Source organism: Mustela lutreola, chromosome 5 (genome assembly GCF_030435805.1).
Source record: "Mustela lutreola isolate mMusLut2 chromosome 5, mMusLut2.pri, whole genome shotgun sequence".
NCBI classification, from domain to species: domain Eukaryota; kingdom Metazoa; phylum Chordata; class Mammalia; order Carnivora; family Mustelidae; genus Mustela; species Mustela lutreola.
The window spans coordinates 132,995,329-133,022,511 of NC_081294.1; the positions used below are offsets into that span (position 1 = coordinate 132,995,329).

Sequence of the window (27,183 nt, forward strand, 5' to 3'; positions counted from 1 at the left end):
CTTTGCTTGCACACACCCCAGGACTCTTCCCATACCTCTGCAAACTGCATCTGCCCTGCCCATTGCTCAGGCTAGGGAGGTTACCACCTGTAGGCCGACTGTCCTATTGAAGGCCCCTGCTGGGCTCTAGAAACTGTCTTGGGGCCATTTGAGTACAGATTTCTGGGCCCTGGTACTAGAGAGGGCAGGCCAGGGCAGGCTCTGTGTGGGGAGGTTCTTTGCTTTGGGAATTTACTGTGTGAAAGGAGTGTGGTCAGAGGAAGAATGGAACGATCCCTCAAGTGTCCAGGGCTCAGGAAGGGATCCCCTTGCCCAGGTCTTAAATGGGTGCTGTGTATGCCCTTGAACCAGATAAAACTGAGTGTTCCTTCTGAGGATGAGAGCCCCACAAAAAGTCTTTGGGCTTTGAAGCTAGATCAAGAGTCAAATTTTAAAAAATTGTGTTTTGTCAGTGAACAGCTACGAGATGTTTAATTGTCCATACGCATTAAAAATAAGCAGTAGAGTTGTCAACTTTACTAGGTTTTATATTTTAGAACTTTTTTTATGATAAAATAGTGATAGCGAATTTGGAGTTATGCCTGCCTTATAGAACTTCTAATTATGTATTCTTCGTTTCAGATATTTCCCCACTTACTAAAAAATGGTGATTAGCTATTTTATGGGTTAGAGTGTTGTTAGAGGGGAAAAAGAGGAAATGGAAAGGTATTCTTCGTGCTATTCTAGCCCCGGTTCAATTTCCAAGTGTATTCAAGGGAAAGAAAAAGGCTGTGAATTGACCACTTAAGTAAATCAGTTTGCTACTGAATGTCCTAAGATTATTAAATCCAGAGGTAGGAATATAATTTTATGTCCCATACAACTTTTCATAAAATACTATCTTTCTGATTGGTCTCATGTTAATATACAATTGTAGTTTTACAGTAATTGAGGAAAAGAAAGAGCCAATTCAGTATAGAGGGAATACTTGATTACTCTATTGTATAAGAGCAATAAAAGCTAATTTACTGTTATATTACTCAATATTGAAAGCTGCAAGAGGCTATCTTTTAGTTCATTCTTCATTAATTGTGCTGTATTGTAGTGATATTAGTATCTATTATAGATGAGTTTTATGGAAGGCTTTTAAGTTGACATCTCGGAGCATGTATTTTGGCTCACGTAAATATCTTTGACATATTTTCTGTGTGATTGTGGAAGGGCAAATGAAGTGTTGAAGGCAAAATGGATTAATCAGTCACTGTGATTTCTTTATGAAAACTGTGATAAACTATTCTTTGAAAGGGTCTTAGCTAATAACAAATTATAACCGATGAAAACACGTAATTGTGCTTAAAAAAGAAAAAAAAAACTGTTACTTTTTCATCTTCATAAAGACGATTTCTTCTAAATTTCCTTTCTATGCTAGATTACCAGAGTTTTATTATTAAATTAATTTTGGAGTCCTTCTGTTGTTCATAGTTCTTTTCTTTTATTGAGTTAATAGCCAAATAATTAGGGCTTAGCTTTGACCCTTGTTGAAATTCAGGTCAAAGTTATGTGTGATGTCTTAAAGACAGTAATTTTCACAGAGACATTTCAAGAATTTACATGGTCCTTACTGCACCTATATAGTAATACTGTGGTACAGAAGTAGATGTTACTTACATACATGTGATTTTAGCTGAGTCTTGCAATATGTAGGTAGATATGTGTTAAATATTACGATGGTACTTGGTAAAATAAATTCTCTCCACATCGTAATCTTTGTTTTTTGGATGGTAACAACACTGATTTGTCCTAGGGCTAAGTTAGTTTGTAGGGGCTGCCATCCCAAAGTACTACAAACTGGGTGGCTTAAGTGACAGAAAATCATTTCCTTACGGTTCTGGTAGCTGGAAGCTGGAAGTCCAAAATCAAGGTGTTGGCAGTGTTGGTTTCTTCCGAAGGCCTTCTTTTATTGGTTTGCAGATAGCACTCTGTCTTTGTCTGGTCTTTCCTCTGTGTGTATCTGTGTCCTAATTTCTTTTTCTTATAAAGACACATTGAATTAGGACCCACCCTCATGACCTTATTATACATTAATCACCTCTTGAAAGACCCTTTCTCCAGACACAGTTGCATTCTGAGGTATGGAGGTTTAGGACTTCAACATAGGAATTTTGAGGGGACACAATTCAGCCCATAACAGGGCCATTCATTGAATTCTTTGTAAACCAAAGTTTTGGGTCACCAATATGTTTAAGATGTAGAACAGCTGGTTTAAATGTTTTAAATAAATGTGTACTCTTCAAAATTTATTTGCTAGAAATAGCTTTTATTTCTTCTTTTACCCGTTTTGATTGTAGAGATGGGGAAGGGACAATTAAAGACTGATGAAGATGAAAAAATAATAGTAACTAGTATTTATCAAGTCTTGTGTTATATCCTGGGCTCAGGTCTGAGCACTTGATTTTTTTTTTTTTTTTTGTCTTGGATCTTGACATGGTGGGCTCAGCAGTGAGTTAGAGCATTCTAGGGGTAGGTTGGATATTCTTTCCTTGTCTTTGGGAATCCAGATGTGGATCTTGCCTTTGTGCTCTGGGGCAGGAATCCAGGTTTGTATCTTAGCCAAGCAAAATGGAATTCTTTGCAAACCACTATTTAGTGAGCTATCTTTGAATTTTCTCTATGTACAAGCTTTTTGTTTGAACATAGAAAAGTTGAATTATCCATGTAGTATTTCTTTGGTGACTTTAAAAGTACTTAAAAGTGTCCTAGATCAAGAAAGTCCTATAAAGAATATTTTACACTGCATTCAAACCTACACTTTGTACATGCTCACTAAATAACTATGCATTAAATGAATAGATTTTAGTTAAAAGGGAGAAATATAGTCATAGTGGCAGTGCCCTTTTCAGAAGCTCGTTGTCAAAATCGTTGTATTGTCTTACCTGTCCTAGCAGATTTTAATATTTTTCTAGCCAGTATAGTATATTTTAGATAGTAATTATAGACAAAAAGAACTAACCCATTGACCCCTTAATATTTTAGTCATCCCACATGTTTGAGGTTTGGAAAAAATAAAGAAGTCATTTAGCCTGAATGTATCGAAACTCCTACCTCTGTAAGATTTGAGAGATAAGAGGTTGTACTCTGAAGGGTCTCTTTGGCCAGTAGACAGCTAGGCATGATTTTGCCTCATCCGCTCATCATGTTGCTTTGATGCTCTGACAGGCAGGGCTATGCTTGGATGTATGGGTCTTGTTAAAAATGTTTCTTCATAGTAATGGGGCACCTGGGGGCTTAGCCAGTTAAGTGTCTGCCTTTGACTCAGGTCATGCTCCCAGGGTCCGGGGGTCAAGCCCCACATCAGGCTTCCTGTTCTGCAGGGAGTCTGCTTCTCTCTCTGCCTGCCGCTTCCCCTGCTTGTGGTCTCTTCTCTCTCTCTCTGGCAAATAAATAAAATCTTATAAATTGATGTTTCTTTATAGTGAAATTGCAAATATCTTTAGATAAAATTTCCAGGCTATTTGAGAAAAGTCCAAGAACTAAGTCCTCAATATCTGCAATTTTCTTTTGAAAAAGACCTGACGTACATGTATACACTTGTGGTGTTTGATTAGTGTCAGTTTGTGCTTCCAAAAAATGGAATAATTTACAGCCTTTGGAAACTAATGCCCGTTCTTGGCAGAATTCTACTTCTCTGTATTCATAATAGGGCTCTTAATTACCTTACTACTTTGCTTCTGGCTTTTAGATACAGTTTATTCTTGTGATTTTCTTTTTCTTGATTTAACTTACTAAAATGGGTAGGAAATTTCAGATGTCATATGAAAAGATACAGTTTTCATCCCATATTATGAGTAGTACCAGCTTGTTAATTAATGCTGTTCAGATTTTTAAAATTAAAGCAAATTCCTTAAATTAGAGATAGATATAAGTAATTGAATTTGATACCATAATTATTAAGCATAAATAAATACTTTTTGTCCTCAGGTCGTTTTCTCATTTTTTCCTCATTTCTATCTGAATTTTGCAGTTTTCAGAGTATTCTTGTCATCAGTGACTTTTTGAGTTTTGTGTCCGTTGAAATGGAATTTCACCACTTGAAACATTTCTGAAATTTTTAAATGTGTCTTCATATGAATGAAATATCTAAGGGCTTCCAAAGGTGATGCAATGGAATGTGACTCAGTTGAAAGCAGACATGTGAATCAGACCTTTGTTGTATATTTGTGTCTTGATTTAGGTTGGTTGAAGACTTTTGATGACTACTTTAGAGAGATGACTCAGTATATTTTTAATAACATGGTCATCAAGCTGAAAGAAGACTCACGGAGAAAATTTATGTGGTCTGAGATTTCTTACCTTTCAAAGTGGTGGGATACTATAGATAAACCGAAGAAGGATGCTATTAAAAGGTTTGTTTTAAAACTGTTTTTTGTTTTTTGTTTTCTTTGTGTTTTTGTTTTTGTTTTTGCAATTTGGTAATATTAAACATTAATTATACACTGAAGTGTTGAATTTTTAGAAGGTAAAAATTCCTAGCCTTATTATCTGAAACTTAAAATATTTCTTCACATCCCTTTTTCCTTGTTTCTGGTTCATCTCTGAAAAAGTGACTTGAAACTTTGCTATTGAAATCCTGTGTTCCACCTTTGTCCCAGAAATTGAATTACTAGGTCAAAGGGGCTCAATATTTTAAATGGCTTTTGAAGCTTATAATCAAAGTGACCCCTGGGAAGATTGTTTCAGAGTATTCTTCTGTCTTCCATATAGAATTGTACCAATGTCTCTGCCTAGTTGGCTTCCAATATAATTTTTTTTAAACTTTGACCAATTTGGTGGTTGAAATATTTTAATTTCAATTTTTGATTACTGATAATGTTGCTTATTTTCTCATATACACAGGCTAAGTGTTTTGTGAATTGCTCCATAGTATACTTTTTCTTACCCATTTGTAAGTTTATATGCATGTACATCAACCCTTATTTTCCCTCAAGTTATTTTCTTACTTATTAGTGTTTGATATACAGACTTAAAAGTTCTTATGTAATTGAACATATTAATCTGTTTTCTTAATGCTTTACTTTCCCAATCTAAAGATCAAATGAACAGTCCTTCCCCCCCACCCAGTTTAATTTATCATTCAGTTTTTAAAATGCTGAAATTTATCTTTTTAATGTGGTATGATGGGAGACTCTGTTCCCCATGTCTCCCTCCCTTTTGTTCCCACGAGGTTAAGGATTATCATGGCATGAACTGCTTTCTTTTATTTATTTAATATCACATATATAGCACTTACTGTTATAGTGGCTGTTCTGAGCACTTCACAAATGATAACTGATAATCCTCTCAGCAGTCTGTGAAGTAGGTACAATGACTGTCCTCGTTTCACAGATAAAGACACTGGTCGTCTGGGGTCACCCAGCTGGGATGCTCCTGGCTGGTGTGCCATCCGGGCAGCCTGTCCAGCCCCACAGGCCATTCTCTCCCATGCTGTGCTCTGCTGCTGCCCTAAGATGTAAATTGTCCATTTTTCCCCCTACTGACTTGAAGTGCCGGTCTTTATTGTATTTAAATATGCATTGATTTCTGGGTTTTCTGACCTTTTTCATGGACATTTCTGCTTGATTCTAATTGTTGGGGCTTTAAGATCTGTTTTATTAACAGGCAGTTTAAATCTCCCCTTGTCTTTCTTTACTGAAAAATTCCGTTAATGAATGACCTCTTAATTTTCCCAAGGAGCTTTAAAATTAATTTGTTAAATTCTTCCTACCGTATCAGAAAAGAAAAGGGTTTTGATGGAAGTTGACACAAACATTTAAAGATAATTTGGGGAGAATTGGTTTTCCATCATTATCCATCAGACCTTTTGTTTTTTTCTTCTTGACAGGGCACAACATTCATAATCTTTGCTAGTGACACACACACACACACATACACACACGAGATGGGAACATAATAAAGATGCTGGTAGAGTTTTACATATGTTAGGTGGTTAGAAATACGCAAATGCTACAATAAAAGACCTGAGATTTGCTTGTAGACCTGGGTGTCAAAAGGGGTACAGATTGTGAGTTAGTGCAAAGTAGTAGAAAGTGGGTTATCTGAAACTTGACACAAAGTTTTTTGGCATATGTGGATGGTCATGAACACAGGCGGTGAACTGAGGTAGCTGGTAGACCTTGGAGGCACATGTGTACGTGTGTGTGTGTGTGTGTGTGTGTGTGTGTGTGTCTGTCTTATGTGTCCCTTTGTGGCTGATTCAGCTGGGTGCAGTTTTCTGCCTTCTTTTATTTTTTCTCAGGGACAAAATTTTACTTAAGCAATACAAAATTTGCTCCCTGATATAGTCATTCACTTTGGAGTAAATTTTTGTTTTTGAAGCAAGCATTTATAGCAGAAGTGACTGTACCTATTTTTGTCTCTGTTCCCCTGTTGACTTCCTTTTATTTTTAGGGATTTTATTATTTTTTAAATTCAGTACATAAGGATTCATGCCCGGTCTTTGCTTATTAGCTCATTCTGTCGTTCATTCTGCATCTGTTTCTTGAACATCTACAATGGGGCTCTAAGGTTTGGACCCTCTTGGGCTGAGTATTTCTTTTTTTGATCATAAATTTGAACTCTCACCATTAACAAATAACTATCTTTTCTCTTTTTAATAACTAAAATTACTATTACTACCACTCACTTGTAGTTTGTTGGGGTTTGCCTGATCTCTACTGTCCTTTTTACATTAAAGGGAATTCATTTAGAACAGCTGTTCAAATGGTTGAACCCTGGAACCAGGCTACCTGGGTTCAAATTCTGACAACTCCCATCTACTGTGTGAACTTTGGGCAAATTACCTAATCTCTCTGTGCCTCGTTGTTTTTTTTTTTTTTTTTTTTTTTTTTTTTTTCGTTTGTGAAGTGGGGATAATATTGGGACATATTTTATTTGTTTTTTATGAGGATTGAATGAATACAAATCTTAGCCCAATGCCTGGTGTATTTGAAGTCCTTAATAAATATTAAAAGCTCTTGTTATTTCAACTTTTGTCACTTTGAGCCTTACTCTTGGACACTCAATATAGATTTTAGTTCCGAAGTCATCAGGAGAGTCTTCATATTTTATTTATTTTATTTTTTTAATGATTTTATTTATTTGACAGAGAGAGAGAGAGGGAGAGAGAGATTGTAAGTAGGCAGAGAGAGGGGGGGAAGCAGCTCCCTGCTGAACAGAGAGCCTGATATGAGGCTAGATCCCAGGACCCTGGGATCATGACCTGAGCCAAACACAGAGGCTTAACCCACTGTGTCTTCATCTTTTAATAAAAGAATTTAACTATAAAATATATGCTTTCTTTCTTAAAAAAGCTTTTTAATGTATTGCTTCAGTGAAGATAACCTTCCCCTCCACCTCCCCGCTCAGACATTTTTAGGATTTTTAAAATTTTATCCATAAAGTTCTAAATTTTGACCACGTATCTAGGTATAACTTGTTATTAAATTTTCCGTCTGTCAGTTCAAGCATATCTTCGGCTAATGTGTTCTGCTTTTACTATGTACTGTTTTTATTTTCTTTGGAGATTGAATTTTCTAGTTATTGAGTCTCTCCTTTGCACATGCATTTTTTATTTCTTTGTTATATTTACTGTGTTTGGGAGATTCTTCTTAAGGGCTCTTTTTCTCCCCCACCTCAGATTCAGTTTTCTGGGCTATGAAACATGTTCTTTTCAGCCTTTGAATGCGTGGTTTTAACTGTTTTTGTTTGCTTGTTTTTTAGCCCTCAGTTCTGCATTCTTTATGTAGCACCCTATAAGTCCAAATATTTTCCCCCTTTTTATTTATCCTTGAACAATAACAGATGGATATATACCTGGAATTTGTCCCAAAACAGAGAGTGAAACTGGCCTCAATTCCTTCCTGTTCTAACTAAATACTCTGTTTCCTTGTTATGGGTGTTAGTTAATATGGACTGGCCAGAGGCCGTTCCCCCGATTTCCTTTTGGGAAATGGTCTCTCAGCCATGTCAGATCCTCCATCTTCCTGCCTCAGGTCAGACAGGCCAGCTTTAGCCTGAGCTCAGCTAATCTGTATATTACTACCTAGCATTGTGAGTCATTAGTAAGCATCTGAGTGAAATGAGGGTGGACAGATGGAAGCAGGAGAGGCAGACATAGAGGAAGGTTGTAGGTCATCCCTCACAGTCCTGGTACATTCACAAGACTCTTCCTGTCCTGGTCCCTGTGATTCCTGTAGCATAGCCTCTCATTTTCTTCCAGCCCTTCATTAAGCCTGGACTTGCCATCCTCTGTTCTGTGTGCCCAGCAGAGTCTCCCAGTGCCTTTTCTCTCCACAGTTGGCAGGTGTTGTTGGCAAACAAGAAAGCTAGCTGATGTATGTCCCTCAGTTCCTTTGTTGGAGAGCTGGATTCTGAAAGACTGCATGATCATCAGGACCCAGCAGCTGAAGATGTCCCTGTCCTGAATAGGAGTGGCCGAGGGGAAGAGAGGAGCTGGGCTGTGGGAAGATGGAGAGATTTATGAAGTGTTTGCTCTCTGCTGGGTGAGGCTGCAGAGGCCAGGATTAGCTTTCTCCACTCAGTTCTTTGTTTTGTGACAAGTATGCCAAATAAGAGCTTTGGCCTGTCTGAAGGTCCTGCTTCACTAGAGTATAGGAAAGAGTCCAGCTACCTCTGTAGGAAACTGGGCTTGCTGCCTGCTGCTTTTTGTAAAGTGAGGCCATGCTTGATTCCTCCTAGCATGGCTGCGTTAGGGAGCTGCCTTCTGTGGCAGTAAGGACCTTGGGGTGGAGCAACTTCTCTGTAGGATGGGACTCGCCAAGAGCCCTCAGGTTGAAGTATGGAGATAGTGATTAGTGTCTCAAGATACAGCTTTGCTTCAGTGAAGTATCCATATGAAGTATGGAGATAGTGATTAGTGTCTCAAGATACAGATTTGCTTCAGTCCTTGGACCTCCAGATGAGGGGCTGTTGCCCAAATCTCTCCGAGTCCTTTCTTTTTATGATCTGTGACTCCATGTTGATTGTTCTTGTAGGGCAATGGCAAGTCAGTACTTGAATAGTTTTAGTTTCATCTATGCAGTATCTGCCAGAAATGCCACCAATTTATGGCATGAGGATAGTTTCCTCCTCCTTAGTCTAGCTTGTTGCATGTCTCTCTCTTTCTACACTGTTAGCCATTTTACTTAGGTTGAGGTGTATGAAATTGCCAGTATTTCACCATTTTTGATGTACAAAATATCAATTTCGTGGGAGTTAACCTAAGATTAAGGATAGAAAATGGTAAGATGTTGGGAGTGGGAATGCAAATTAGAATGTAATGCTAATTCATTGTCTTAAACTTTTTTGACAGATGCTATTTTGGCAATAGGAAATATTCTGGAATATAGGCCTGATCTTGATGATACCATTTTGCTTGAAGAAAATACTGTTTTTGTTTGTTTGTTCTTTTTGGTTTTTTAAAGTTTTTATTTATTTGAGAGAGAGACAGAGACAACACAAGTGGAGGGAGGGGCAGAGGGAGAGGGACAAGCAGATCCCCCCTGCTGAGAGGAAACCTGACATGGGGCTCAATCCCAGGACCCCGAGATCATCTGAACCAAAGTCAGATAATTAACCAACTGAGCCACCAAGGTGCCCCGAAGAAAACATTGTTTTATGGCAACATTAGGGCAAATGAGTTTTGTTTCTGATCAAGTTTTGTCAAACTTTTCTCCCTTCTTGGTATAATCATTCACTTTTTTTCACTTATTACATTTATCTGTGGAACTAGGGTGATAGCATATTTTCCCCTACTTACTTAAACATTACATTCTTAGTATTTCTTGCCTAAATACATGTTTTGGAGAAAAATTAATAGATGTATAGGTGTGCTCTCAGGATTTAAAATTCTGAGCTTGTACTAAGTGGTGTTACTGATAGAATTTTTTTTTGACTGCTAGTATAATGCTTATGCAATGGCTTATTTTTTCCTTTTTGAAGATGAGTCTATGGATTATATGTCTGTACCTAAATTTGCAAGCTAGCTGTTGCAGAACAGAACCTGTTAATTCCAGCAGAGTTCCATGTAAGCTTTTATTGTCCCTGAAGAATACCAATTGATTGTGGGAACTTAACAGAAACATAACTCAAATGATCCCCATAATCTATTCTAGCAGTGACTTGTTTGATTCTCACCCCCTGTGGCAGCAGTATTCAGCTCTATACGCTTTTAAAAATGAGAACCTAGTTAACTAAAGGGAGATCCATGCAAACAACATCTAGCTTTTTTATTTTTACTTTTTGTGATTCAAAGTAATTTAATCAATTATAGTCATGGTGCCTACTTGTAACACATATCCAGTAGATTTAAAAGAAACTGCCTCCCATTAAATAATCAGCACATTTTCTGTCTATGCTTGTTTTATTTTTGAAAATGACTAGGATGTTAACATACTTTTTAGGCTTCATATTTGAATATTTTCCGGCTAAATGCAGTTAAATACTGCATGATGTTTATAATACATCAAAATGTGAATCCTTATTCAGAACCAAACAGCTGAAACATTAGCCTTAGCATTTCCTTGACTAGCGCCCAGCATATTACATGCTTATTTTTCCTCTCGACTCTGAGACACTGAGACAGGTTTTTAACAGTGCATGTGCTCTTGCTGTTGAGACTATGTTCAGTGAAGAAGCCCAATGAGTTGTTGGAATCTAGAACAGTTTATGTGTTCACCGAAGTCTTGACCAGCTTCCATGTGGACATTTTGGTATGAAATAAGGCTTCACATGTGGGTGGGGAGGAAAGGTATCAAAGTGAATGGTTATTGACATTACGGCTAATGAAAATATTTTATCTTCACCACATTGCTGGGTTTCATTGCTTTGCCAAGAATGCAAAGTCTTTTTTTTTTTGAAGATTATTTATTTGAGAGAGACTGTATGCATGAGAGAGAGCACTAGCTGGGGGGCATAGGTAGGAGCAGGGAGGGAGGAGAAGCAGACTCCCCGCTGAGCAGGGAGCCCAATGCAGGAGTCAATCCCAGGACCCCAGGATCATGAACTGAACCGAAGGCAGACTCTTAACTAACTGAGCCACCCAGGCATCCCAAGAATGGAAAATTTTTCATCTTTATACCAATCCTTTCTATCTTTTTTCCTAGGTTTATATTTAAGTGAACCTTGTACTATTTTCTTAACTATCTGTTTGCTTATTGAAATCAGACAAATGTTTGAGATCACCTTCTTAAATAATACAAATCCAAACTTATTGATGTACATTTCAAGTATCACTATAAAAATGTACCTTTAAAGTTCTCATACAGGTTAATTTATTATACATTTTATACAGGTCAAATTTTACGGTATTTGACCGAAGGCTGCTGTAAAATTTGCAGAGCAATGAGAAGTTACAGTGTGTCTTGTGATGTTCAGAGTAAACTGAAGATTTGGATTGATTTTAGAGCCTAAAGATACATAGCATTTCATCAAAGGAATCAAAGCAATTCACCGGTGTCTAAAATAATTTGGGTTCTAAGTTGAAGCAGCCCCAATGAATATTTGAAAAAGTATAAGGTCCTCTCCCAGCTCCTCCATTCCCAGTTCAGTTCCTGGGAGGCAGCTTTTGTAACTTCTGCCTAGCCCTCAGTCATTTCAGCTGCCTGCTTCTGTTTACATTGTGGATTCTGGCAAAAGCCCTGAGGGACTTCTCTGAAGTTCTGCCCACTGGATGTTTCCTTGGTCCCCCTAAAGGCTTTTTTTGCAGCGTCAACCCTGACCACTCCACTGTCCTTGAAATTCTTTCCTCTTTTGTCTTCTGTGACCCAGAGCTCTTTCTCTCCTGTGTCTCTCCCTGCACTGCTGAGCATTCCTTTTTCATCCCCTCAATTTCCTCCTCTGCTCACTTCCTCCACATCCCTTTCTGGCCCGTGGGGTCATATCTTTTGCTTCTTCTCTTCATCCTGCAGGCACATCCACCCTGTTGTTGTAATTACGAGGTGTCTGGACTGTTTCCAGATCTAAAGCTCCAACCTCAACTTCTTTTTTCCCTGTTTAGTGGTAATACTAACAGCGAACACTTCCTATGTGCTTAATGTATACCAGGCAAGGTGTAAGCTCTTAAGTGAATTTATTCAGTCCATCCTATAGCTTTCTTATGAGTTAAGATGAGAGTTAAGTTTCCTTATGAGGAAACTGAGGTAGGGGTGTAAAGGAACACCCCTAGGATCCTCCGGCTAATAAGTAGGACACGAGAGCCAGGCAGCCTTGACCCAGAACCAGTGTCGTTAAGCATTGTGTGTTCTGTCTTTCCATCTGCCCGTTCAGGCCACATCCCGTCAGTCCCCTAAGCCTTGTTAGTTACGCCTTTTTAAGTATTTCTGTGCTCTGAACCCCAGCTCCATCCCCATTACTCTTTGTTTCCTGCTGTTATGAAAACCTCCAGCTGGTCTTCCTGTTTCTAGCTCTGTCTGTGAAATGGAGGTGTCCTCCATTTCTCCAGCAGAGTTAGGATTCTAATATATCATTCTGTCCATGTCATTTCTTGGCTTTAAAATGCTTCATTGACGCTTCAGTGTCAAAAGGTACAGACCCATCTCTTTTGTCTGGCACACACTGGCTCTTGCTCTGATACCTCCCTCCTTGTCCACACTTAACCTCTGATCACTTCCTGCCTCCCATTCTACTCTTAGCCCTGCTGAGCCACAGGCGGTGTCCTCAAACTCATGCTATTTCTTGTTTAGGACTTTGGCCATGAGTTGAAGCTTAAGATTTTTTTTTTTTCCTTTTGTGCACTAGATAATCTCAGTCTTATTTTTCAAGACTCAGCTGAAAGATGATCTGATTTCCAAAGACTTCCCTTATTTACTCCACATCATTTATTCAACAACATTTACTGTGCTAGGTTCCAGGGATATAGGAGGTGAGTAAGACAGGCCTGATTCCTGTCTTCAAGGCAGAACTGGGAAGACATGTAATTAAACCTAGTATCACAATAAAGTGTTTCCTTCTATGGAAGTAAGAAGGGTGTCTTCGAAGGCTTCCTAAAGCAGGTGGTATTCAGGCTGAAACCTGAAGGAGGTTTAGAATTATCCAACTAGGTAGGGGTAGAGAAGGAATTCCAGGTTATGAGAGGAGAATTGTGATTATGGGCCAGGGATTAGCAAGAGCTTGGCATGTTCAGACACCTGGAAAAAGTTTATGAGGCTGCAGCAGTGGAGGAATGTGTGTTTGCTCAGGCTGGTTAATGTCTGGTCATCAAGGAGATACAAATTAAAACTACTACAGGTTCTACCTCAGACCCTTTAGAATGTCTAAAATCACAGATCATGACAGCACCAAGAGTTGACAAGAATGTGCAGCAACTGGAACTCTCATGTTGCTAGTGGGAAAGAAAAATGGGACAGTTGCTTTTTGAAAAGCCCCCAGAGTTTTCCAAAGTAAAACATACATAATGAGACCTTAGGAGCCACCTGCTAGGAATTTACCTAAGAGAAATGAAAACATGCTCACAGAAAGACTTGTTTAAACCTTTTCATAGCAGAGTCTTTCATGGTAATTTCAAACTGGAAACAGTTCAAATGTCCATCCAGGAGATAATAGATGAACAAATGTAGCATATTCATGCAGTGGAATACTGACGAAGTCTAAGAGTAGCTAAACTTATCTGTTATGGTAGAAATGAAGAAGTAAGAATGTCTTTCTTTTTTGGACCAATTGAAGCAGGAAATGATTAGAAGGGGGCATGAAGGAACTCTCTGAATTAATGGAAAAAGTTCTTATCTTTTTTTTGGTAGTGATTACGGGGATGTAAACACTTGTCAAAACTGATCAAACCAAACGTGTGTTGTGTGTTGTTATCTCAATTAAAAGTCATTTTAAAAATACAATACAACCAGGAACACAACGATAGTCTGTTTATTAACATGAAAAGGGATGCATTGGTATAGAAATAAGTAAAATAAGTTGGTTAAAAACTGTGCCTACCATAACCCCTTATGCATTTATAGCAAGATGGTAGATTTTTAAATTTTATTCTTTAATCTCGTATATTTTCTGATTCATTATGAATGAGCATTTTATTAATTTTGTTTTGGAAAATGAGAAAATGAGGTAATATTCATTATACAGTTAAATATTTAAAGACTATCCTCTTTTTTTTGTTTTCTTTTATTTCTTTAGTTTTTGTTTAAATTCCAGTTAGTTCACATACACTGTTATATTAGCTTCAGCTGTACAATGTACTGGTTCAACACTTACATGCAATGCTCAGTGCTTATCACAAGTGTCCTCCTTAGGGGCGCCTGGGTGGCTCAGTGGGTTTAGGCCTCTGCTTTCAGCTTGGGTCATGGTCTCAGGTCCTGGGATCGAGCCTTGCATTGGGCTCTCTGCTCAGCGGGGAGCCTGCTTCCTCCTCTCTCTCTGCCTGCTTCTCTGCTTACTTGTGATCTCTGTCTGTCAAGTAAATAAATAAAATCTTCAAAAAAAATAAATTAAAATAAATTAAAAAAGAAGTGTCCTCCTTAATCCCCATCACTATTTTGCCCATCCCTCCACCAACACCCATCTGGTAGCCATAAGTTTATGCTCTATAGTTAAGTGTCTCTTTCTTGGTTTGTTCCTCTTTCTTTCCTCCATGATCATTTGTTTTTTTGTGTGTCTTAAATTCCACCTATGAGTGAGATCATGTGGTATTTGTCTTTCCCTGAGTTACTTCGCTTAGGATAATACACTCTGGCTCCATTTACATCATTGCAGATGCACGATTTCATTCTTTTATATGGCTGGGTAATATTCCATTATTTATATGTGTATATATAAATATATATACATATACATATACGTGACACACACACACACATACTTATATAATATATGGCATCTTTAGCCATTCATCAGTCAATGGACATTTAGGGTCTTTACATAATTTGGCTATTGTTGATAATACTGCTGTAAACTTTGGGGTACAGGTATCCCTTCAAATAAGTATTTTTGTAACCTTTTGTTAGGATAGTTCTATTTTAACTTTTTGAAGATACTCCATACTCTTTTTCAGAATGGCTGCACCAGTTTGTATAAAGAATATCCTTCTATTAAAGCTTTATAGAAATGGGGGCATCTGTGTGGCTCAGGTAATTGTCTGCCTTTGGCTTGGGTCATGATCCCCTGGATCATGAGCCCTATGTCAGGCTTCCTGCCCAGTGGGAAGTCTGCTTCTCCCTCTACCTCTGCTGCTACCCTCTGCTTGTGTTCTCTCTCTCTCTGTTAAATAAATAAAATCTTGAAGAAGAAGAAAAAACTTTACAGAAATGATTAATCAGAGGGTACCTGAGTGGCTCATTGGTTAAACGTCTGACTTCAGCTCACGTCATGATCCCAGGGTACTGGCGTGGAGCCCTATGTCAGGCTCTCTGCTCAGAGGGGAGTCTGATTCTCCCTCTCCCTCTGCCCCTTTCCCCTGCTCATGCTCTTTCCTGCTCTCTCTTTCTCTCTTTCTTGCTCTCTCTTTCACATAAATAAAATCTTAAAAAAAAACTGATTGAGTTATCTAATATGGGAATATTCTTAAATAACATTTTTATACTATAGCTATATTAGTTTTCAACGCTACGAGACATTAGTGTATAATATTTATTGTTTGGAAAAAATTTTTCGTTTAATTAATGTTTTAATGTAAGTCCAAGTATATAAAGATATAAAGGGGACACAGTGAAGGGTAAGAGATGAACCACTCCTGTCTCCTTGTCATCTGTTTCTTCCCACAGGACACAGTTGCTGTGAACTCTTCTATTATAGATACACAGGAAAACATACATACATAGACCTGTGTGCAAATACATGTGTATTATGAAAATGATAGCATGCCATGTTCATTGTTCTTAGTTTTTTTTTAGTGAGTCTACTTTTTTATTATAAAAATACTCATAACATAAAACTTAGCGTCTTACTGATTTTATTTGTACCATTTGGTAACATTAAGTACATTCACGTTGCTGTGTAGTCATAACTGTCATCTGTCTCCAGAACTTTTTCATGATCTCAAACCGTGACTGTACCTGTTAAACAATAACTTGCCATTCACTTTCACTGCCCCTGGCATCCACCATTCTTTCTGTTTCTGTAAGTTGAACTACTCTAAGTACCTCATGTAAATGGAATCATTCAGTATGTGTCTTACTGTGTCTGGCTTTGATTTGACTTAGCATAAAGTCTTCAGGGTTTATCCATGTTAAAGATGAATCCATGTGTCAGAATTCCCTTTTTAAGGCTGAATAATGATACTTTATTGCATGAATATACCACATTTTACTTATCCATTCATCCATCATTGGTCATTTGGGTTGTTTCTACCTTTTGGCTATTGTGAATAATATTGCTGTGAACATGGGTGTTCATGTATCTGTTCAAGTCCCTGCTTTTAATTCTTTTGTGTATATACCCAGAAGTGGAATTGCTGGATCATGTAGTAATTCTATGTTTGAATTTTTGCAGAACCCCCATGTTTTCCACAGCAACTGTACCACTTTACATTGCCATCCACAGTGTGCAAGGTTTCCAATAGCTTCACATCCTCAACACCTATTTGCTGGTTTTTTTTTAGTATAATTTCCATCCTAATGGGTATTGTACCATGCTTTTTAATCTTAGTGTATCTTGGAGAACCTTTCAGGAAAGAAGAGCCCTTCTTTTTAAAGACAGTATAAAAAGCTTTTTTTTTGACTGTTCCCAGTGGGTGACCATGTAGTTTTATTTCTGATCTTTTGTGAATGCATGGAATGTGTCTTTATATTTAGTGTGTATAATGCTTCTGTTTATTTTTATACTTTATTTTCTGACTTAATTTGAATGAACATGTATAAAAGTGCATATGTATTTTACAATTTGATAGTTACTGCCAGCAATATGTACCAATACCAATTTCCATACACCTTTGACCTCATAGTATATTACACAACTTTTTGATCTTTCCAATATAGTTAAGTGCAATTGACATCTCTTTGAAGTTTTAATTTTCATTTCCTTATGAGTAAGACTAAATATCTTTTCATTTTTGGGAGGCAGTCATTTCTTAAATATATGCTGCATATTCTTTGTTCACTTGTCTTTTGAGTTATTGGTACCCTTTTCTAATAGGAGCCCTGGAGTGCTAAATGGTGTGCAAACTAGGTGTGACTCTCGCCCTCACGGGGCTTACAGTCCATGGAGGGAGAAAGACTGTAAACATACAATGTGTAATTAAATTTTGTGATAAATGCTATGAGAGAAAGATTTTGGGTTATATGAAAGATAACAATTTAGGTGGCTGGGCTTTGGATGAGATGTGGTGGCTAGGAAAGGCTCCCGATGGATCCCTAAGAGCCAGTGAGGCAAGCGTTGGGGTGGGAGGGAAATATGCCAGGCAGAGAGGACAGCGAAATGAAGGGAGTATGGCTGGAATGAAGTAAGGAAGGAATGATAAGAGAGAACACATTTGCCATCTGTCCCTCATGTTCTAAATCTTTATACATAAATTTTTTAAAGATTTCATTTATTTATTTTAGAGAGAGACAGAACGTGTGAGCAGGGGGAGGGACATACGGAGGGGGAGAGAGAGAATCTCTAGCAGATTCCACAGTGAGCCCAGAGCCTGACATGGGTCTCCATCTCAATAGCCTGACATGGGTCTCGATCTAATGACCCTGAGAGCATGACCTGAGCTGAAACCAAGAGTCAGATGCTCAGCCAACTGTGCCACCCAGGCGCCCCCTTGTGTACTATATCTTCTAAGACAGGTGTCAACAATATTCAGAAATACATGATGGATTTCCCCAATTAGTATTATATGAGAAGTCTTAAAGCGGATTTTATTGTTGTTCTCCTATATTAGTTCCCAAGAAAGGCATATGAATAGGCACATGATAAGCAAATGTTTTTAGGCTATTAATTGATTCGTTGGGAACCTCCATCTTTTTGAATTTTCCACTTAGCTAAATTTTTATTTAAGAATGAATCCCTGTACATCATCTTGTTTTATTTCATATTTCCCCAGATGTATGATTACAAATTCAACTCATTTTCTCATGTGAAATTAATTTGTGATTCTTTGAAGCTTGCTAAATGATGCATTTTTTACTACTGAGTTATCTGTAACAATTTCGCCATTAGGGAAAAAAGCTCTTTGAGTCTGTCTTTCTATGTGTGACCAAGTTCCAAATGTGTGATAAGTCTACATAGGGGAAAAAGTGACACTCACAGAAAATGATTTGCAGTTCCATGTGCTCGGCAAGTACATTCATAAGTGTAAAATCTGCATCTTAGGCAAATCGAGCTGTGACAGATATGCTCAGCCTAATTTTGATCAGTTATTTTGTTAAGCTTTTTATACCAAATTCCTCGGCAGTGAAATAGTAGAAACAGAAATGTGCCATGCTGTTACCAGTAGTTACAAGTCAACCATTTAAAAACGTGAAACAGGAGTGTTGTTAATTTTGAAAATTCGTGCCTGGTTTCCTATTTTCTGTATGTATATATTCTTTTCTTTCCCTCCGTTTCCTTGCTTTTTCACTTCTGCTTCTAGATCTCATGTTTGTTCGGTAATATGAAGGAAAATGTACACGCAAAAAATTTGCCAGAAGCCAGTTTCTTTGGCAGAAACCAAGCAACACATTCTATGGAGTGGGCATGTCTTTTCTGATTTTGTATTCCTCTGGGCCAGAGAAAGAGCTCAGTTGTTTCTTGTTGAGCACTGAGTGCATGGAAATTGGAAGCACCTGTATTTGTTCTAAGTAACTTTTTCCATAGCTATAGGTACTTCCCATTGCTTGATTAAAAAAAATTAAAGTCTCAAATATAGAGTTGCAGTCTCTCTTAATTTTATTTTCATCATGTTGCTAACAGTGGCAATTTTAAATAATTGTACTTTTTTGTAGACTACCATAGCTTTTCTGTTATTACTTAGAAATATTTTTCTAAGTCTTTCCTGAGGTGGTGTTTCTCTAGACTGGCAGTCCTACTTTTTGTACAGTTGCTGTGTTTCTCAATCATCTGGTTAATGTTTTACTCGTAGTTCTTTAGACCTTTTTGTTTTTCTGTCATTCATGAATACTTGCACAGAATACAGGCTTCTACGTGGGAATTCTGTAACTTTCTCTCTTCTGCAGTTGCTGTGTATGGGTTTTTTTGTTGGGTTTTGGTTTTGGTGAGCATTTTTGCCTAACCCAGTGAATATTTCATATCTGACCAACCATGCTGCTTCTAAGAATCTTCCAGTTTATCATCTGGTTTTTACCATTCTTTTGTATAGACTAGGAAAACCAGACAGTCCAGTGGAATAGGAGCACTTACCAACCTGATGGTTTGGCCAGATGTCTCAGTCACTGTTACATTGCTTCGTATTTCATTTCATGATGTTGTCGTCGTCGTCTTCTTCTTCTTCTTCTTCTTTTTTCCCCTTTTGGTTTTTCTTCTGCTTGATTAGAGACACTGTCCTAAGAAAAGCTAAAACCTGTGTCTTTTCTGGCCTGCGACTGTGACATCATTCATGCTTGTTGTGACCTGTTCATGCAGTTTTCCTTAAAAAATGTATCCTTATTAAAACTGATTTTCTATTGGAGATGCTCTTTCAAAGTATCAGTCTTTTGGCTTGCATGACATAATAACTTGGCTTTCTTATGAATTTGCTTTAAATCCCTCTGATTGAAGCTTTTGTAAATAAAACTGTATCCTGTTCTTTTCCACTAACATAATTTGCTACTTTAATAGTATAAAATACTTTAAAAATTTATTTCTCTGCTTTATATTCTGACCCACTGATACGTCTTTTTCTGGGTAGGTCACAGTTACATGGTAGCTTTTTAACTATAAAAGTTCCTTTTTCCAAGGGGGAGTATAGGTTGCACCTCATTACTGTTTTCTAGAATGTTCCAGGCTATTTTCTCAGATTTATTCTTTTTATCTTTAACATTTCTTATTGCCTCTATTTCCTTTTATATTTTCTTCTGCTTTGTCCTCGACTCTGCTTTTGATTGTTTTCTCCTTATGCCCTAGCTTTTCTGTTTCCTCTGTATTTTAGTCCCCTCAAGCTTAATTTTCACTTCGGCCTCTTTTCCTGAACTTTTCTTCTTCAGTTAGCTCCTTTGGGATGTCTCACCATCCTATCAAACAGCTTATCCAAATTTATATTTATGACCACAAAGTGACCTTCATTCTCACCTCCCCTGTTGTGTGTCACACTATGGTGCTGTTAGACACCAGGAATTAACACCCAAACCATATGTGCTTTAGTCCATTCTTTTATTGCCTGTCGTTGCCCAATTCCCATTGATGATTTTTCATGAGACACATCTTCTCTCTCCCTCCTCTTCCATATTTCCTACCACTTTAATTTTCTTTTTTTTTTTTCTTAAGATTTTATTTATTTTTGTGTGTGTGAGAGAGAGAGAGAGAGCAAGCAAGAGTGGGGAGAGAGGGGCAGAGAGAGAAGCAGGCTTCCCCGTGATCAGGGAACCTGATTTGGGATTCAGTTCCAGGACCCCAAGATCCTGACCAGAGCCAAAGGCAGATCCTTAACCAGTTGACTGAGCCACCCAAGCACCCCACCACTTTCATATTCTGGGTCATACCACCTCACACCTAGATCATTCACACTCCTTTACACCTGGCCGCTTGCTGTCCAATTTATTTTGCATGTGTGAGATTCATGTAATCCCAAACTGCCTATAGATACTGACTTTGAGCCGAGAGTCTTGTTCAGTCATTCCTTATTTATCTCACAACTATCAGAGTGCCCCTGACAGTCCACATACAATTCTCAGTGCTGGGTGTGTGTGAGTGAGCGAAACAGCAGGTGCTAGTCCGTGCTCTCTGGGAGCTTACATTATGCTCTCTTGGTGGCTGGGGTGGGGGGCAGGGCATGGAAACTAACAAGGTAATTCTGGTTGGTGATAAATGCTATTGTGTGAGATAAATGCTATTGCATGGTGGTATGGTGGGAGGATTGATTTAAGTTAGGTGCACGGGGAGACTTCTCTGGGTAGGTTTTATTTGAGCTGAGACATGAGGATACCTGGCACCAGTCAGTTTGGGAAAAATCGGAGAGAAGAGAGTAAGTAGGTAAAAATATTCTGGAAAACATTTTAATGCGTGGGAGGCTTGTCATGCCTTCCAAAATTAAGTGACAAGTTGATCTTTAAGATAACCATTGTGTTTGAATAAGAAGTCAGTACCGATTACAGTCATCTATGGCATAATGGGGAGGGGAGAAAGTCTAGGTATACAAATGGACCTGGGGAAACTAGTTGCTGTATATAGTAGGTGTGATTCTTTTCTCAACTGTTTTTTGGAGCCCATTCATGCCGTGGGACAGGGATCATGTAGCAAAATAAAACTGAAATGAAAAATTCCATCATTGGCGTGATTTTTTTTTATTTTAATTTTTTGATTTCTTAATCTGTAATTTCTATTTTCTGTTTAGAAGCAGCAAGGACTTTGTTTTGACCAATTTATTTCTGAGTTTTTTCTGAAAGATCTATTTGCTGGAATGCTAAGATAAGAAGCCAGGTTTCTATATTTGATGGCCAGAGTTTAAATCCCAAATTGGTCCTGACATCTCAGGCTTCTAGGTACTGGCCATAAGATATAAGTGCTGGGTCTGGGCCGAGGCCTCCACAGTGCGGCTAAATCTGGCAATCACCAGAAAGATGTGAGGGAGAATTGACTGGAAGTAGTTTGGCTGTAAGAATAGGACAAAATAACCTTGGATTTAGTTGTGTTCTTAAAGAAATGAATTTTTTTTTGACATTTCCAGCATGCATATCAGAAGTTCTTGATTTGGGCCTATGAGAATCTAAGGTTTGGCTGGACATTTGGGTTTTTGTAGACACTGTAATGACGTTAGCCATCATAATTCCATGTAAAATTATGTTAGTTGGTGATTCCCATGGCAATACAGATTAAATTAACATTTAAAAATTTTATACAAGGCATTATTCATTTTTAAAGTTAGTGTCCATTACCCACTCTGTCATGGATTATATGATTATGCATATATTTGAATAAATGAGATGTCGTATTAATGTAGTGGATTCTGTTATAGGTTTCAGAGGAAAATGTTTATCTTTTATGCTTCTGGGCTACTTTGACTAAATGTGGCTTGGTACTTGGCTGTTGGGGGTAGGTATCCAGTGATGTGTACCCTTATTAGAGCTGCTTTTTTATCTGAAATTCTACACTATTTTTCAAACCATCTTACTGCAAACTGACAAATCTATGGCATTGAAGGTGTTTGCTTAAATTCTCAACTTCTATACTTCCTTGGACACTTCTTCACATTTTTAATAGTCTATGATTTTGTTTTTTTGGAGGAAAGGATCTTCTTGTAACAATTCAGTTGTTCTAGGGTTTGAAATCTAGTTACCTTGATAGTATTATGGCAAAGGAGTACCCAATGGACAAGAAATGGTAATGTTAGAGTTTTTCAATCAATAATGTAAAATAAACTATATAGACGCATATTTTTTTTAAAAGATTTTATTTATTTGACAGACAGAGATCACAAGTAGGCAGAAGGCAGGCACAGAGGGAGGGAAGCAGGCTCCCTGCTGAGCAGAGAGCCTGATGCAGGGCTCAATCCCAGGACCCTGGGACCATGACCTGAGCCGAAAACAGAGGCTTTAACCCACTGAGCCACCCAGGCACCCCTGTATAGACACATTTTAACTGAATCTGGAGCAAAGTGCTTTATAATGTTTTCTGTATTCCCAGAGGCATGTTATCTACTGGCTTTACCTTTATTATTATTACTTTTGTGTAGTTTTCATGATTAACTCACCATTGTCAGAAGGACTAAAATAAATATTGGTTTTTCAATATAGGTATATTGAAACAAATATCATGCTTAAAATGACAGCCCTCCAATAAACATTCAGCATATACTGCAAGGAAAGCACTTTGCTAGGTGCTTTGTAAGATTCAGAAATAAATCAAATGTGTCTCCTAATCTCAGGATCTTTAGAGTTGTCTGGGAGATCAACCTTATGAAAAGGAATTTCCAAAGTCACCTGCAGTGGCTTTGCTTAGGAAAGGATGGGGGGAGGGGTCACTGCACACACTTTCCTACAGATGTTTTATCACTAGGGCCCCAAAGTTGAAATTTATTCCCTGGTTTAAAAAAATTTTTTTAGTAACTCATGTAAATACTGGTTATACTTGCTTGATGGCTGTCCCTAATGTTTGCACTATTTTGAATCTTTTATTTAAACTTTTCTTATATATGTTACTATTAACTATATTATTTTCTCTCTAGTTTGCTACAGAATGGTCAATTTGAAATTGTGACAGGTGGCTGGGTTATGCCTGATGAAGCTGCTGCACATTATTTTGCCTTAATTGACCAACTAATTGAAGGACATCAGTGGCTGGAAAAAAATCTAGGTATGTATTGATGTCTTTCTCCTTCATTTGGACTACTTTGGGTAATTAATTTGGGGGAACGTGAGATTGAGGCTCTGTTTTATTTTTTTTAAAAACCAATTTTCCCTCTATTTTTTATCCTTCATTAATTTATGATGTCTCTTCAAATATAAGCTAACTTATGTAAATATAATATGGTCACTTTCTGGGTCATCTACTTTGTAATCTATTATTTTATGTACTCTTCTTATTAATTTTAGAATAATTTTTTTCTAATGGTATCCCATTGGGATTTTAATTTTATATTAAAACTATTGGTTAGAAGAGGCAAAACCTAATTTACTTGCCTAAGAAAAAGAAGAACTAAAGAAAGTTATTAGTTTTGTCATTGAGAATTCCAGAGGTATGGTAGGTTCAGGTAAGGTTGGATCCAGGGGACTCAAATTATGTTGTGTGGACACTGTCTCTTTTGGCTCTATCTGCTTATTTGCTTATTTATTTGTGAGAGGGAGGGTCGGGGAGGAGCAGAGGGAGAAGGAAAGAGAGAACCTGAAGCAGTCTCCATGCCCAGCACGGAGCCCTACATGGGTCTTGATCTCACTACCCTGAGATCATAACCTGAGCAGAAATCAAGAATCGGACACTCACCCGACTGAGCCACCTGGGCACTGCTTGGCTCTGCTTATTCTGCATGGCTTTAGTCTTCTCCTGGTTCTCTTCACATGCTAAGATGGCCATAGGCAACTAGGATTCTCATCTTCCCAGTCTAATCAGTAGAAGTTTTTCTTAATACCTTATCTAATTGCCTCACTTCGAATTAAGTGTATAATTCTGAGCCAGTTTCTGTGGCCAGAAGTATAGGAGCTGAAAACATCAAGGCCTAGTCAATTTATAGGAAATGGTCATGGGGGAGAGGGGTTTGTGGAATGCACGGTCAGCTCCACTGGAACCATGTGAATAGGTCCTCCCTGAGAAAGAAGGATCTTGTTACCCCAAGATGTGGGGAAGGGGCTACTGCACTGATAAAAATCAGGTGTTTGCTACAACTTGTAAGAACATGGGGTTCATTTAAAGCTTTGCAATGTCTAATATTTGCATCTTGCAGTATGTAATTCTTTTCAAATATTTCATATCTTAGTATAGTTTTATAGCATTTAGGAAATCCAAGTCCCCAGACAACAGCCAAGCGCAAAGCTTCCAAGCAAGACCTTTCTAAAGATAGTACTTTCAGACCTCCTGTGTTATCTCTTTTCTGTACAGATATGATACCTGCAACTTATTCTGATAATAACAACAATCATACCAACGATATGGCAAAAGAAAAAAATAAAGCAAATATATTAATAGTAAATCTGGTAGAGGAGTTTATGGGAGTTCTTCATATTATTCTTACACCTTTTCTTTTAAGTTGAATTATTCCAACATATAAGGAATGAGTAGGGGTGGCAGTGAGTTAATCTCTAAAAAAAAATGGAAATGCCAAGAAATTAGTTCAATAAAAAACATGTATACTTACCACACTGATACTATGGAATTTGTTCACTATGTTTAAACTGTATAAAAACAATGTAGTTTATGCTAATCACAGATACTACTGTGATTGTGTATTGAGTTCGTTTCCTTCTGGAAGTCCAGAATCTTAGTATGTACTGCTAGCCTGAGGGTGTCTCCATGACCAGCCCCTAGTAAATACCCTGAACATGGAGTCTCTCGGGGCCTTCCTTGGTTGACAGCATTTCACTCTTGTCAGTTGTTTCCATTGTTGTCAAAACATGGAGGAATTGAACCCATCCCCTGTGACTCCATAGGGAAGGACTCTTAGAAGCTTGTGCTTGGTTTCCCAGGGACACTGTGCCCGCCTGCGCCCCGCCCCCGTGCCTTTTCCCTTTGTGAATTTTTGCATTGTATCCTTTCACTATAATAAATCACAGCTGTGAGCAGGACTGTATACTGAGTCTTAATAGGTCACTAGATGGGGGAGGCAGACTTAGGGACCCCCTACACAGTGCCACTTTTCTTAAATACTTAGCTATTTTCTAAACCACGAATGTTTTCTTTATAAACCTCAGTTTGGGGGATTTTTTTTTTTCCTTTACGTTTAGCTTTTATTGACATATAGTTAAATGCAGTGTAACATGTAAATATTAACTATGGAGTTCAAGTTTTGGGGAAAATATACCCAATGAGCCACTTTTTCATCACCCCAGAAAGTTCCCTCATCCTCCTCAAGTCTCCTGCAGCCAGCTGCTCCCTGATTTCTATCACTGTAGATTATTTTTGCTTATTTCAGAACTTCATATATGTGAACTCTTGGGACCTGGCGGCCTTTGCTCAGCATAAATTTTCTTCTTACAATTGTATTGTCTCCTGTATCATAAAATGTACGCACTTAAAGTGTACAGTTCAGTAGTTTTGAGTATGTTCATAGAGTTGTGCAACCATTACCACCACCTATTTTTAGAACATTTTCAACATTCCCCCAAAAGAAATCTCTTAACCATTAATAGTCACACTTCTAATTGCCTGCAACCTTTCCTGCCCTAAGCCCATGCCACGACTGCTTTTTTTTTTTTTTAAAGATGTGTTCATTTATTTTAGAGACTGGGGAGTGTGGGGGGCAGGGAGGAAGAGCAGAGGGAGACAGAGAATCCAAGAGTCCGTACTGACTGCGGAGCTCAACAGGGCCTGAGCCAAAATCAAGTTTGACCCTTAATGGACTGAGCCATCCAGGAGCCCTCTCATCTGCTTTTTGTATGTATGGATTTGACTTTTCTGGACATTGCAGATACACAGAATCCTATAGTAAGGCCTTTGTAACGGACTTCTTTTACTTGGCATGATGTTTTCAAGTTCATTCATATTGTAGCATGCGTCAGTGCTCCATTCATTTTTATAGCTGAATAATATTATTTTATTTGGAAAGACTACATTTGTTTCTCCTTTTTTCACTTGATGGACATTTAGAGTGTTCCCTTTTTGGCTACTGTGCATATGCTTGCTATACACACTTCTGTAAGTTTTTTGTTTTTGTTCTTTCTTTTTTTTTTTTTTTTTTTTTTTTACCTAACAAATCCTTTTTTTAAAAAAATTTAAATTCAGTTTAATTAACATACAGAAGATTAATAGTTTCAGGGGTAGAATTTAGTGATTCATGAGTTGCATATAACACTAAGTGCTCATCATTTCATCACCCAGTTCCTTAATGCCCATCACCCAGTTACCCCATCTCCACCTCCCACAGTTATGTACATTTTTGTGAGGACGTAGGTTTACATTTCTTTTGGGTGTATACCTAGCTAGGAATGGGATTGCTGGGCCATATGGTAGCTCTGTGCTTAGCATTTCAAGGGGGCCTAGTTGTTTTCCAAAATGGCTGTACCATTCTACATCCCCTCCAGCGACGTATGAGGTTTCTAATTTCTTCACATGTGCAACAACATTTGTAACTGTCTTTTTCATTTTCACTATGCTACTGTGTATGAAATGGTCCCTCATGAGGGCTTTGATCTGCATTTTCCTGAAGACTAATGATATTAAGCATTATTCTTGTGTGTATTGGCTGTTTGCATATCTTCTTTGGAGAAATGCCTGTGCAAATTATTTGCCTATTTTTATAATTGGATTCTTTGTCCTTTTATTGTTGACTTATAAGTGTTCTTTATATATTCTTGATACAGGTTTCTTGTCAGACAAGGATTTGCAAATTATTTTTTTCCATTCTGTAGGTTGTTTTTCAGTTTCATGAAGGTGTCCTCTGATGCATATGTTTTGATTTTCATGAAGTCCAGTTTAGTTTTTCTTTCATCACTTGTTTTTATGATGTCACAGCCAAGAAACAGTTAT

The 27,183-nt window shown here is 37.8% G+C and overlaps 1 protein-coding gene across 2 annotated transcripts in view; it reads left to right on the top strand.

The window, feature by feature from the left end:
* MAN2A1 (mannosidase alpha class 2A member 1) overlaps positions 1-27,183 on the top strand; it is a 172,768-nt gene that overhangs the window by 36,793 nt on the left and 108,792 nt on the right. For both annotated transcript variants that reach the window (XM_059175629.1, XM_059175630.1), the window contains exons 4-5: positions 4,211-4,382; positions 23,234-23,361. In XM_059175629.1, the coding sequence (XP_059031612.1) occupies positions 4,211-4,382; positions 23,234-23,361 (300 nt within the window). The remainder of the gene's footprint in view (positions 1-4,210; positions 4,383-23,233; positions 23,362-27,183) is intronic.